Source organism: Lithobates pipiens, unplaced genomic scaffold (genome assembly GCF_037356315.1).
Source record: "Lithobates pipiens isolate NorthernLeopardFrog02 unplaced genomic scaffold, aLitPip1_a1.2 Scaffold_13, whole genome shotgun sequence".
NCBI lineage: Eukaryota > Metazoa > Chordata > Amphibia > Anura > Ranidae > Lithobates > Lithobates pipiens.
Window position 1 is genome coordinate 135,466,062 of NW_027507718.1, and position 15,002 is coordinate 135,481,063.

General features: G+C 39.9%; 1 protein-coding gene across 1 annotated transcript in view; it reads right to left on the reverse strand.

Annotated features, from left to right (window-relative positions):
- The window catches only part of SHC2 (SHC adaptor protein 2), a 99,671-nt gene that overhangs the window by 14,873 nt on the left and 69,796 nt on the right, over positions 1–15,002 (reverse strand). The window contains exons 7-10 of the mRNA XM_077475615.1: positions 9,141–9,267; positions 5,376–5,562; positions 4,190–4,256; positions 2,412–2,576 (exon numbers count right to left, since the gene is read on the reverse strand). Coding sequence (XP_077331741.1) covers positions 2,412–2,576; positions 4,190–4,256; positions 5,376–5,562; positions 9,141–9,267 — 546 coding nt within the window. The remainder of the gene's footprint in view (positions 1–2,411; positions 2,577–4,189; positions 4,257–5,375; positions 5,563–9,140; positions 9,268–15,002) is intronic.

The following is a 15,002-nucleotide window of genomic DNA, read 5'->3' on the forward strand; positions in this document are numbered from 1 at the left end:
TTCCATCCTGTTCACCTCCTCAACTTTCTTCAGCCACATGCTCACACTAGGGGGTTGTGTTTGTTTCCACCTAAGTGTTATACATGCCTTTGCTGTGTTTACCAAGTGACACAGGATGGAATTCCTATATATATTCCCCGGGGTCTCTGACAAATGCAAGAGAAATACTGCTGGGTCCTCCCGTATTTCTACTTCACTGAATTTTTGAATAATCTCTCGTACGTCCTTCCAATATTTCTAAATTTTTGGGCATGACCAAAATGTATGTAGAAAATTTCCCACTTCTTTCTGACACCTCCAACACTTATTTGATGTATGAGGGAAATATTTTTGAAGTTTTTCTGGTGTTCTGTACCACTGTGAAATGATTTTATAATTAGTTTCTTGTAGTTTTGTACATGTTGCTGTTTTAAAGATAGATTGTATCATATTTTTCTTCTGCTCCTCGGAAAAAGTCCTTCCTAGGTCTATTTCCCACTTCCGAAAATTACCCTAACTTTTTTATTAATTATTTTGTATTCTTTTAATGTATCTTTTTCTTTTTGCGATAACGCAGCTCTATATTTTATGATATAAAAAAGATTTCCAGTTTGTACTCTGAAAGCCCATTCATGGCCTTCATGAAAGAAGGATCTTTTATTTTTAAACCCTTGTCACAAAACTGGCTTTGTAGCAGCAACCATTTGCAGTGGAATAAGCATAGAGATGTCTAGCTTTTACAAATCTCTGTTATACAGTTGCAAGTTTGCAATGGCTCTTAAAGCCAGCTCTAGGTTGTGTAGGCAACCCTTAGTCAAACTAAAGGGCCCCCCCCCCCCCCCAAGTGGGTTGTATAACTCATTCAACTCAGAATAGGAATGATGACCATTAACAGAGGAGTACATGGAGTGTACTGTTGGAGCATGAGTACTGCTTTGGGAACAAGGGCCAGGGCGAGGGACAGGGAGGGGCATGAGGGGATTATGGCCAGGCACCATGTTGAGGATGAAACACTGGAGATTTGGTGTCACTCTTGTTAGAAGGAGCAGGGGCCAATGGCTGCTGGAGGGTGGAGTCTCCTCCCCCCAGCCTGCCGTGGGTAGAAGGATGCTGACTGAAGCTAAGAACACATTGCAGTCTCACTGCTGGGGAGGAAGGGTAAGCTGCACTTGCTCCTGTCTCCCCTTGTCATGTGACATATCACATGACCAGAGAGAGGAAGAAGGAGAAGCTGCCTTCATTACAACTGGGCACCATGTTAAGATTGTATGATCTGTAGGTATAAGGTGGGAGACAACTCAACCTTAGACCTCCCCTCTCCTCCTAAAACCTCTTTAGCCTCTCCTATGCTAGGTTCACATTTGTGTGTTGTATGAATATACACAAAATCCTGTATGTTCCCGCAATGCACAAAAAATACACAGTCTTTAGCAGTCATGCAACGGTGCCGTTAATTCTTAATGGCACCCCACGCACCTTGCTAACACGTGATTCTCGCGTTTGTTCGCCCATGCCAAAAAGCATGATAACAAAGTACCATACGTCTTGGTGGGTCGTGCAATTCTTTTCTGTGTTTTCGCGTGTAGGACAGCCCATTGAAATGATGCATAAAACAAGAGGCGTAAGAATGCACACACTCTGTCCCATCTGCATAGTTGTGAACAGAGCCTTGGGACTAGTTGAAACTTGCAGTAGCTCTCGGAAGAGCATTTCAAGCTGGATTGCTTTTCAGAGAGAGTTTGATAGGTGGTGAATCTTTTTGGACATTTAACACAGTTTGTACATGTGAAACAGGATTCCCAAAACCTTAAAAGCCCCATACACACTATCAGATTGTTTCCTTCAGATTTACCAAAACCATATAATATGAGGTCAAACCTTAGGAGTTTCAATTTGTATGCAATCAGGCAGGCCCTTGCACTACATGGTTTTGGTAAATCTGAATAGAGTGTATGGGGCTATAGACTTTACAAAAAGAAAGCAGTAGCTGTATGCCTCCCTCCGACTGTATACCCCTCTCTCAAATTAAAACTTAGTTTTAAGCTGTTTCTCACAAGGAAGGAGTGAAAGGGCGGTGTCTTTAATCTGATTCTCTTTGTTTATAAATTTAATTTTAAGCTTCTGAGCTACGTAAACAGCAGGATTTTGTTAGCAAACATATTCAATAAGTATAGTAAAAATGAACTCAAGGCTATACCTGCAGACTGAAAATGAGAAAAAATGATTCATGTACAACATTTTATATTTACCTAATTGAAAACAATAAAATAATTTTGGAATTTGTACTTTTTAGCCCTGACCATGATAAATAAAATTATACAAAGTCATTATACATTCCCTTTAAACCTGTGGTGATCCACAAACAGCTTTTATTTTTAATCAACATTTTTACAATTATTGGACATCAATTTAAATTCCATAAGTTCACCTACTCATGTCAAACAGATCTTTCTTTGGACTGTCCTCTGGGATCATATAGGGCTCTTTGTCCACATTGAGTGCATCAAAGCTCTGTGTATTAACATACATGTGCTCCTCATAGTCTCGAAGTCCTGGAGCACGTCCATTTGAACCTTGGAAAACATCATTAGCTGTTCCTGATACAGAAAAGTAATGTAAATCAGTAAATAAGCAGCCCCTGCACCTCAAAGTTATATATATATATATATATATATATATATATATATATATATATATATATATTAGGTTATACCTTAAAGAAAGCACATACCCCAAACAAGGAAATTATAATTCCTTTTCCAAAGGTAAAAATTAAATCTAACTGCCTTGAAGATAGTAGTATACTGCTCAATTTTTTCTTCCTCCTGGAACTTTATTACAAAACCATGTGAGTCTGATTTCCTCCAGGAGAGCCAGGGGCATGTAATAGTTGTCAATCACTGCTCACACTCCTTATATCCCATATCTGAGCTTTTCTGCTCTTGATTGCTCATAGCCTGAGCACCTGCAGGCGGTAGTAGTGAAGCATCAGTGTCGATCCCTGACCATATTCATGACTACTGTTAAAAACTACAATTCCCATAAAATTCAATAGGAATTGTATCTACAATTGGCATGGATTAGGAGGCAAGGGTTGTGAATGTGGGCAGAATTAAGTGGGTGGGTCAAAGTTTAAAGTTGTAGTTGGGTGGGACAGGCCAGGAGTTTCCTGGTCTGTCAATCAAACCACGTTAAGTTAGTGGGCACTAGACAGATCAAACCATGAGTCTGAGACTCCTGGGTTCTCTAAATATAATGCACAGTGGTATAATTACATTTCTGCTAATTTATGAATTTAAATACACAGAGGATAGGATTTATCTGTGGCTGGATGGCTGCATAGAAATACATTAAGAGATTGCTGTAGGGTAAGAAATTACCTATCCAAATGTGGGGGGGGGGGGGGGGGGGATTATGCCCAGGGTTCAGCTTTACTGTGTTTATACATGTCATTTATCTGTAAAGGTCTCTATTTTGTAGACATCCAAAAACCCTGAGACTGCTGCTGAACGTTGCCATCTTGGATATGAGGTCAACAGCCCCAGCAGACTCAGACCTGTCACTCTAATGTTTCTTCAAATAGGACCCTAACTAAGTGGTCAATGTGTTTGTAATGGATGACCACTCAACTGTGTAACCTCACAGTCAGCAGCTACATAAAAATGATTGTAAGTGTGGGAAGGGGTTGAGGAGCTGGGCTAGCACAAAGAGCAATTAGACACTAATAATAGAGAAGAGAAAGGAGAGGGCTATTCCATGGTAATTGACTTCTCCTAGAGTAGTCTCATTTTCTAGCAAGTTCAGTGGCACATTGTTGCAAGTATTTAAGATAATGTTTAAGTGCTTTTACCTTCAATCTGATGACAAGGTCTCTTTAAGTAAACACTCAGCCAGAGCAGATCAATGTGCTCCCTTGATAGGTACTATTTAAATTCTACAGCCTGTCAAGGGAGTGTGCATAAAACTATAAGAAGACCAATAAATCTGCAGCATTATAGATAAAAGGAAAAGTGGGTGATGTTTGCAGGCTAGCCAGAGAGAGTGACTTGAATTGAAGTTGCTCTGGCTGAGAAATTCCATATTGAATAACTTCTCTTGTTTCTGCATCGTTTGAAATCAGGGAGTGTTTGTTTGAGATGTACTTTTGTGCTGGTTAAATAAATGAAATGAGTTTGCCCGCTGGTTCACTTTGAGTCTATATTATGCTTACCTTGATCTTCTAGCTCCCACTGGGATCCTGAATGTGATACTGGTGGCTTTCTGGCAGGAGATCCCACCTACAAAGAGTAAAATTGAAGTAATTTATAACATGGCAAGAAGTAGAATGGCAATTTGTTCAGTTATAGAAAAGTGTCTAGAAAATAAAGCAATGACACCTAAAAGGTAACAACACTTACCTAAAGTTTAATGGGACCCCTAAAATAATGCCAGAATTCCTATCTTCCCCTACTGAACCATTACCAGTTCACCAGACCCTTAAATTCAACCTAGCCATAACCTTAAAGATTTAAGAAATAGCCCTAAACCTTTTAAAGTGGAACTTCACTCTCCCAGTCAACATTGATTATTTTTAATCCTCATGCCGCTAGCTTTAGTAAACAGATAGGAAAGTATATAATATATTTTTTTATTTTATTTTTTACAAACAAACTCTTTGAGAAGAGCATAGGTTAGACAGCATGACAAATATACAACACGATGTACACAATTACAAAACAATAAAAAAAAAAACAATCAAAAGTAATAATAAACAGAGGAGCACATGGAGCTCACAACATTCGATATATAAGTATGCAACCATGTCATAAGGCCTAATGGTGGAAGGCACAAATGAAAAGGACACCCCAGGGTTCACTAACTTGTATAGTCACCCAGAGCATAACAACAGTTATATCTATAGCATAACAATGGTCACCACACATGCTACTGTTACAGCAGTTTGTCTACACATCAGCACTATCCTCGCCATCGCAGGTAGAAGCAGATTCAGACCATTTGTCCCAGTACTTGTTATATTTGGCCGGGCACCCTCTGTAAGCGTACAGTATTTTTTTTGTAGGGTAGGGTGGCATTAACAGCAGCCATCCATTCACGGATAGTCGGAGGCAACGCCTGAGCCACTTTCAGGCAATTAACATTTTGGTCATGAATAGGGACTCTTGCAGGAAAATAGATATTCATATTTACTTGTTTTATACTTTTTTTTTTTACATTTCTTCAGTTACTTTCTGGTTTCTTGAAGTGCAGGGAAAAAAAATAACGTATTTTGGCTTATGCGTTAACAAAAATGCAATACTTTGTATTAAAATATCAACACACCCTTACAAGTATTAGCTCTGAATACCACCAGTCCCACGTTAAACATTATTGACACCAGGAGCCCAACAGTGTCTTACCTGTGCCCAGTGTCCATTGGCAATCATCTGAGTGTTGACATGGCTTATTGTACTTGGATCTCTCACTCTGCAGTCCTGTATTCCTCCAAGAGGGGGCTCTTTGCCTGGGATACTATTGTAATAGTTGTGTTCTGAGTTGTGATCATCCTCAGCACCCCACGTAAGCTCTTCACTCCCAATAACCACCCTGTTGGAAAATAACAGCAGAGAAGAAATGTAGGTACACCCAAACTATGAACAAAAATATACAGTATCTCACAAAAGTGAGTACACCCCTCACATTTTTGTAAATATTTTATTATGTCTTTTCATGTGACAACACTTAAAAATGACACTTTGCTACAATGTAGTGAGCGTACAGCTTGTATAACAGTGTAAATTTGCTGTCCCCTCAAAATAACTCAACAAACAGCCATTAATGTCTCAACCGCTGGAAACAAAAGTGAGTACACCCCTAAGTGAAAATGTCCAAATTGGGCCCAATTAGCCATTTTCCCTCCCTGATGTCATGTGACTCGTTAGATCTCAGGTGTGAATGGGGAGCAGGTTTGTTAAATTTGGTGTTATCTTTCTCACTCTCCCATACTGGTCACTGGAAGTTCAACATGGCACCTCATGGCAAAGAACTCTCTAAAGGATCTGAAAAAAAGACTTGTTGCACCACATAAAGATGGCCTAGGCTATAACAAAATTGCCAAGACCCTGAAACTGAGCTGCAGCACAGTGGCCAAGACCATACGGCGGTTTAACAGGACAGGTTCCACTCAGAACGGGCCTCGCCATGGTCGACCAAAGAAGTTGAGTACATGTGCTCAGCATCATATCCAGATGTTGTCTTTGGGAAACAGATGAATGAGTACTGCCAGCATTGCTGCAGAGGTTGAAGAGGTGGGGGGTCAGCCTGTCAGTGCTCAGACCATATGCCACACACTGCATAAAACATGGCTGTCATCCCAGAAGGAAGCCTCTTCTAAAGATGATGCACAAGAAAGCCAGCAAACAGTTTGCTGAAGACAAGCAGACTAAGGACATGGATTACTGGAACCATGTCCTGTGGTCTGATGAGAACAAGATAAACGTATTTGGTTCAAATGGTGTCAAGCATGTGTGGTGGCAACCAGATGAGGAGTACAAAGACAAGTGTGTCTGGCCTACAGTCAAGCATGGTGGTGGGAGTGTCTTGGTCTGGGGCTGCATAAGTGCTACTGGCACTGATGAGCTACAGTTCATTGGGGGAACCATAAATGCCAACTTGAACTGTGACATACTGAAGCAGAGCATGATCCCCTCCCTATGGAGACTGGGCCACAGGGCAGTATTACAACATGATAACGACCCCAAACACACCTCCAAGACAACCACTGCTTTGGTAGAGGTGATGGACTGGCCAAGCATGTCTCCAGACCTAAACCCTATTGAGCATCTGTGGGGCATCCTCAAATGGAAGGTGGAGGAGTGCAAGGTCTCTAACATCCACCATCTCCGTGATGTCGTCATGGAGGAGTGAAAGAGGACTCCAGTGGCAACCTGTGAAGCTCTGGTGAACTCCATGCCCAAGACGGTTAAAGCAGTGCTGGAAAATAATGGTGGCCACACAAAATATTGACACTTTTGGGCCAATTTGTACTCACTTTTGTTGCCAGCTGTAGACATTAATGGCTGTTTGTTGAGTTATTTTTAGGGAAGAGCAAATTTACACTGTTATACAAGCTGTACACTCACTGCTTTACATTGTAGCAAAGTGTCATCTCTTCAGTGTTGTCACATGAAAAGACAGAATAAAATAACTACAAACATGTGAGGGCTGTACTCACTTTTGTGAGATAGTGTATATTTACTTTTTAGGATCAGGGACTGATGAAATAGTGAAAGTTTGTTAAAATTGAAGGTAATACAACAAATGTCATGCAAGTTATTTCTTAATGTATACTTGTTTTTTTTTATCTATACTCTGGGGAGAATAAAATAGGATTGGAGGTCAAGGTCAGAAGCAACCTACCAATACCTCCTTTATTTCTTATGCTACTTAAAAAATAACAGCTTGGATATGACTGCTTTGGGGAACACAGATGTGTATTTTTTTTTTTAAATCAGATACAAATAATCTAAGCAATAATAGGTATCAGTGTATAGACAGAGCCTTACCTATTTTATAAAGATTACATTTTTAGCTCTTTATATCTCCAGTACAGGTATGTGAAGGAAGGAGGGTAGATGTGGCGCTGTTCTAGAGTGTAGTGCCACATACCACTATATGGCTTGCAGGAAATCCCAAATAAAATGTATCTTGGATTTGAGACCAAAAACCAAGGCAAATGATATAGTGTGAACCAAAAGTGCAAATAACCCGTGTCCTGGTGCAGCAATCTAATATGCTTCTATTTAAATAGCCTCAGTGTGGCACAAATAATGACATAAATATGTGAACCACAGTGCATGTACTAATATAAAAACACATATGAAAACATATTTTTAAAGTGATTTGTGCCCTATACATGCATTCTAAGGTGATACTCCCATGTATCAATTGACAATTTAAGATAATATATGCTGTGTGCAAAGAAAGTCCATAAACCGTTAAGATGCAAAAATAAAACAATAAAGTGACAGGTGCTCTTCATAAACTGTGCTCAGTGCTTCTTATGGATGCCCTATAGGTAATGCACTCACCGGAACCCTTCACCCCATGTAGGGGTACTGCGCTTTCACAGTATCTGCCACTGTGTAGCAAACAAAAGGCTTTCTCCTGTGTAAGCTGGTTGTTTCCATGTTTGCGGTATAAGATATGAGATATAAGGGTCTCCTTTAGCTTTCCTTTCGCAGGTCTGCTCTCACAGATTAGCAACAAAGCTTGTGGTTCTACCACTGCATGCAGAGCTGCGAAGGGAAAACTAGAGGAGACCCTTATATCTCATATCTTATACCGCAAACATGGAAACAACCAGCTAACACAGGAGAAAGCATTTTGTTTGCTACACAGTGGCAGATACTGTGAAAGCGCAGTACCCCTACATGGGGTGAAGGGTACCGGTGAGTGCATTACCTATAGGGCATCCATAAGAAGCACTGAGCACAGTTTATGAAGAGCACCTGTCACTTTATTGTTGTTTTATTTTTGCATCAAACGGTTTATGGACTTTCTTTGCACACAGCATATATTATCTTAAATTGTCAATTGATACATGGGAATATCACCTTAGAATACATGTATAGGGCACAAATCAGTTGAAAAATATATTTTCATATGTGTTTTTATATTAGTACATGCACTGTGGTTCATATATTTATGTCACTATTTTTGCTTTTTGACCTTATGGGCACACTGAGGCTATTTAAATCGAAGCATATTAGATTGCTGTACCAGAACATGGGCTATTTGCACTTTTGGTTCATACTATATCATTTGCCTTGGTTTTTGGTCTCAAATCCAAGATACATTTTATTTTTCCTGCAAGCCATATAGGGGTATGTGGCACTACACCCCAGAACAGCGCCACATCTACCCTCCTTCCTTCACATATTTAACTTGTACATTCCACTTAGGTGGATGTATTGATGTATTGGTAGAGGCAGCAGTTCTTCTTGAATTTTTTCCATAAGCGCGGGACTCCAAAAACTTTTTCCAGTACAAGTATGCCACCAAAATAATGTGATATGACTCTATGCAGAATAAGAACTCATTACATCTTTAAAATTCACAACAATGTTTGGTTTAAAGGCTAACATTAAAAACAGTGAGTGGGTTAAGCTTTGTTCTCAGCATACCTGTCTGGGGGCGCTGCCACTTTGGGGGGGCTGTGCAGGAACTGTTTGAACCTCAACTCAAAGGCTTGTCCTACAGTGCTGATCACACTTTGGGCCAACCCATCACAGCACTCCAGAATGTGACAGGCTGCGGATGATTTAGGGACACCAGGGGACAGATGGGAAGACAAGGATGGTTCAAAGTAGGACAGCAAGGGGTATAGCAAGAGACAAAAACACACATTAACACAAGGATGAAATCCACAAATGGTTTGAAGAGTGAAAAAAGGAAAGGAATCATGGACAGACTTTTTAATGTTAACCGTTATCAGTTTTTAGACCATATCAGATGAGCAAAATAACTAAATATACAATTTTTTTAACCCTCTCTTTCATGTCATTTTTTATACCTATCCTATCAGTCTGTCCAGCTATCCCTTTACAGTTGGGAGGCAGTAAATGTCTTGTTTTTACATGAATGACTTCTAAAATATCATCTAAATTTCATGAAAAAATAAGGATAATTTTACCTAACAAGTACAAATTTTTTACATTGCCACAGCATTGATAAATAAATAGTTTCAACAGTCAAGGTTTGTGATGGAAAAGTATGTGATCCTTATATTAGGTACCCTGTGGAACTTTCCTTATTAGCAATAACTTTAACCATGCCTACTAATTAGGCTTTCTAGCACTACTATTTATACCCTCACAGAGGGTTCATTTTTTAGCACTACCTCTGTAGTTTTCTATTTTTATTTCTTGAAGAGCTTTCTTGAGGTCACCAAAATGAAACTGAAGCCATGACATGGTATTTCTAATGATAGAAGTAATTTAGTTTGAGCCTCTCTGTTATTAATTTACTCCTATGTATTGCTTCTCATCATAATGCTGCATAAGCCAACTTATAATTTCCCAATACAGCTTAATTATTATTTCCCTCAATAAATTCCAGCACTTTGTTCTTTGAGGCAGCAGGAAATCCTTCACTGGTGAGGATTCACTTGTAAGCCCTTGTACACACGGTCGGAGATTCCGACAACAAAATCCGTCGGATTTTGTCCGACGGATTTTGTCCAAAACTTTTGGTCACGGTCCGGTACACACGGTCGGACAAAGTTGTCGGAAAATCCGACGTGATGACGTTATTTCGTTACGATGGGACTACATTCACGCTAGTAGCCAATAGCTTTGGTGTAGGAAATTGATCTGAGCATGCGTGGCACTTTGTCCGATCGGAATTCTCTACACATGATTGGAGTATGTCCGATCGGAGCATTTTGTCTGAAAATTTTACCAACAAGTTGGAAAACTTGGTCCGTCGGATACTCTGACGGAAACAGTCCGATGTAGACCACACACAGTCGGAATATCCGACAAAATGGTCCGTCGGAATCTCCGACCGTGTGTACAAGGGCTTACACTGGTGCTGAATTTCTTCAATCAGTCAGCGATTTGCATGATTTTGGACTGATGGAAGCAAAAGTGTTTAAAAATTGGTTTGTAATCCTTCACAATTGCATGAGCTTTCAGAGACCCTTTTCTAACACCCCCTGAAATCTTTTAATGGGGTTCAGTGCTATTTTCATAAAGAATTCATGAACACATATAGCCCAGTATGTTCCAGCAGATCTTTAAGGCTCATTTTACATCTAGGCATCCCGGATCGCAGGCAGAATTGTTGTGATTCTGTTACGATCCCGAATCACGGCAAATCGTGGGACGGCCTTGCGATCCCCGCCACTGCCAATGGCACCTCGATCGTGGTGCGATTTTGCAGCAATTGTCACCCTACAAATCATGGTAAAAATAAATTTATCTTGTGGTCTGTTTACAGTATGTGGTAATTGCAGCTGCATAGTGGCAGAAGCAGCAGATATAGCAACCAACTTGGGGATCGTCCAATGAAGGCACCATTGTATTGCATGAAGTGGCTGTTAGTTATATGAATAGAAGTTACCGTTAACAAATAAGAACGTTTTTTTGAGCCCCTGCTCATACTTTTTGCCAATACCCAAACAAGTATGCAAAGAAAAGTTTTGCATTATCTGCAGCAGTCACTGTGTAAACCCTAATGTCTCTACCCAGCTCTCTGCCCCCTTTTGCATCCCCCCATTCTGCATTATTCTGCTGCCTTACACAGACATCATTGGATCTCACCTCCTTATCCAGCCATGTTCTCGAGCTCCATGCTCCCTCCCACAGTCTTTGATTAGTGCTGCCATTGGAATTTCCCTCCTTCTTCATCTCCTGCTCTCAACAACATTCCCAGCATCACCCTCTGAGTTCACAGGACTACAGAGGAGGCATGGGGTATCAATGCACGCTGCAGTATTGACTGTCAGTGCACATTAAGAACAACACTGGAAACAACATTTGGCAGTATACAATGTTGATTTGTGGCAGAATCCCTGGGGGCCACCAACATTTTCTGGTAGACCATCAGTGGACCACTGGTTGGCGAGCACTGATGTAGAAGACCTAGACTCTGACAATAGCATGGGGGCAAAAACTAAACACAAGATTTTCAATAAGAGGATTACTGCAACATCACAGTTAGATTTTTTTTTCTTTTTAATTTTAAACAGACAAGAATTAAAAAAAATTATTTAGCAATTTATTTAAGCCTTAACTGAATGACAAAAGAAAAACATTGGTATTATGAAAATATGCCATTATGTACTTTTATACTTTTACCTTTGTTTGCATCTTAGTGTTGCTGAATTCCTACAGTCCCTTTCAACCACTCCCTGCCTACGTGCATGAGCTGCAGTGATAGTTTCATATCTGATGGTAACAATGGTGGACCATGCCTGTGAATTTAGCATCAGCAAGCCACTAATAGTCTCTGAAGGAAGCACAATGCAGGAGCACAATTAGGGGACAGGGAGGGACAGAGTGCTGTCACCGTATAACAGAAGATGCCTGAACAAGGATCTTCGAGGTGGGATTAGTAGGTATTATTTTCATGAAAGCAGCCTATATAAAAAGATTTTAAAAAATTCCTTTTTAAATTACATTAACGTAATAAAGATTATATGAGATTTTAGTGATTAGGTGTATATCTACATTAAGGTTCACTTGTCATGTGTACTGAACAGTAATTAACAGAACATATTTACAAAATGTTCCTTTTATTGTCTGAAAATAAGCACTACATCTTCATCTGTATGTGCTGTTTAATCTCAATGTATGGAACAGTTGCTGAGTTATAAATATTAATGAGTATAGAAGGTGATGTTCTGGCAGAATAAGTGTGTTCCTCCTACAACAGTAGAGTGGCAGATTTTCATTATTGGCTGCTTTGTGATATTATAAAACAGTTTTGCAAACCAAAAATGAAAGAAAACCAGAGTAGTTAGGTATATATCGTAGAGGGATATTTTCAAGAAGCTACTGTAGGTCCCCTACCAACCACTGCCATGGCACAGCTTGCTCAACATGTTATTAAGTAATAATGTTCACTTCTATCTGTTCTGTTCTCCATGAACCATGAAATGGTGATGCAGCAGCACAGCCTATAACCAAATTATATCATCATGCAACTATTTTCTTAAAGTGGAACTTCACTCTCTCAATCAGCAGTGACTATTTTGAATCTTTATGCTGCCAGCATTAGTAAAAATATATATCATATTTACTTGTTTTAAACTGTTGTTTACATTTCTTTAGTTACTTACTGGTTTTTATGCCTTGGCAAATGATGCCATACATCCCAGGAGTCTTCAAGAGGGGAAGTTAAGCACGCCCTCCTGCATGCATGCTTGAATTAAGGGCAGATAGATTCCAGGAAGTATATGCTCCATGAATCATCTGTCCTTACTCAAGATGGCCACAGCCAGAAATGCAAGGGGTGTTTTTCGAAGTGATTTCTCAGCCAAATAAAGACTGGAGATTAGGGTTGCCACATCATCCCTTTAATCCATTACACATATTAATTACACAGGTTCTGAGGCTGATTTAATACAGATAAGGCACCAAGTGAGTTTATTTGCCACCTTAATCAGCCATAGAACCTGTGTAATTAATGTGTGTCCTGGATTAAAGGGATGATGTGGCAACCCTACTGGATATTAAAAATGTATTAAAATTAATTAAATAAAGCTTTTGGTTTGTGGTGCTCAGATACAGTGTAGTTCTGCTTTAACCACTTGCCGACCGCTGCATGCCGATATACGTCAGCACAATGGCAGCGGTGGGCAAATGGGCATACTTGTACGTCCCCTTTAAGAAGCGGGGATAGAAGGCATGCGTTTGTGACCGTGCCCGCAGGTCCGGTGGACTTGATGTCCGCTGGTCTCCCGCCGATCGTGTCATGGAGCCACAGAACGGGAAAGTGCCTATGTAAAAAAGGCATTTACCAGTTCTGCCTAGTGCCAGGACAGAGATCACTGCTCCCTGTCATCGAGAGCAGGGATCGCTGTCATGGGAGTTGTAGCCCATCCCACCAAAGTTAGAATCACTCCCTAGGATACACAGTCCCGCCACCGGGGGATATTTATTATAGAAAAAAAATTGTGTTTTTTCAAAATTGTTGCTCTTTTTTTGTTTATAGCGCAAAAAATAAAAACCGCAGAGTTGATCAAATACCACCAACAGAAATCTCTATTTGTGGGGAAAAAAAAGGACATCAATGTTGTTTGGGTGCAACGTCGCATGACCACGCAATTGTCAGTTAAAGCGATGCAGTCGCAAAACGCAAAAAGTGCTCTGGACAGGAAGGGGGTAAAATCTTCCGGGGGCTGAAGCGGTTAAAGTGTAACTCCAACTCTTTTCTTATCTAGTTTAGGATAGAATGTGGAATGGCTGGAAATTTTGTTGGTTATTTATGCTGTGATTGCATTTGGAAGAATTCCCCCTTACTTCCTGCACCAGTGACACAAGAGTGAGAAAAAATGGCCAAGATTGAGCTGAAATGACTTGTTGAGTTGTCATTAAAAAGGTCACCACTGGCTAAATGTTTCCCTTTCTCTAAAGTTGGCCACACACTGATTAAAATTAGGCTGTTCCTTGCTGAACCAGCCAAATCTCGATCAGTGCGTGGCCGTCCCTGTTTGACAGAAGTTGATCATTAAATCAACTTCTGCTGAATGGACAAGTTGGAAAACTTTTGTCAGTCAGAGGCTGGAGCTGCTGATTAGTGTATTCTGCCAAGCACCATCTGTTATCAAAGTACAATCTGCCCCAACATGGGGGGGGGGGATCCCTCATGTATATAGAGGAACCTATTTTTTATTTTTTGGTCAGCCATGAAAAATACAAACTGTCTTTTGTCATTTTTATTTGGAGACCATTTAGATTTCCATTCACATAGACAGGAAGCGAAGGTGAATCTGGTTTTTCCATTTTACATAAAACTAGAAAATAAAGTTTTGCTTGGAGTTACACCTTAACTATCATTTTTATATCTTCAATGATATATGGATTTATTTGCCCATTGATTTAACTATGTGCTTGAGAGCATCTTCAGTTAGAAAAGAGTCATTATACACTGCTATTATAAACATACATGTGTTATACAGATATTAGGTGGCACAACATTTTAATGAAATGCGTTATCTAAGGTAGTGATGAATTGAATTGCTGGCAGCTCAGACAGTGACCCTCTGGTCCTTCCTTGGCTGAGACCCTCCCAGCTATAGAAAATTTTATTTTTTTCTCACCTTGAGTCCCAGTGACACAGACAACAATACAAACCTTCTAGAGGTTCTAACCCCTCATTAATCTAACCAACAACGTATTAAAATGTATTTGGCTTTACATATATTTTAAGCAGTGGTTGCCTCCAGTGAAATCAACTTATTAAATGAATCAATAATTCCAGAAATACAGCTCGTGTGTTCCACACTACTTCACACTCTCCCCTATTTGTCCTTTTAATGT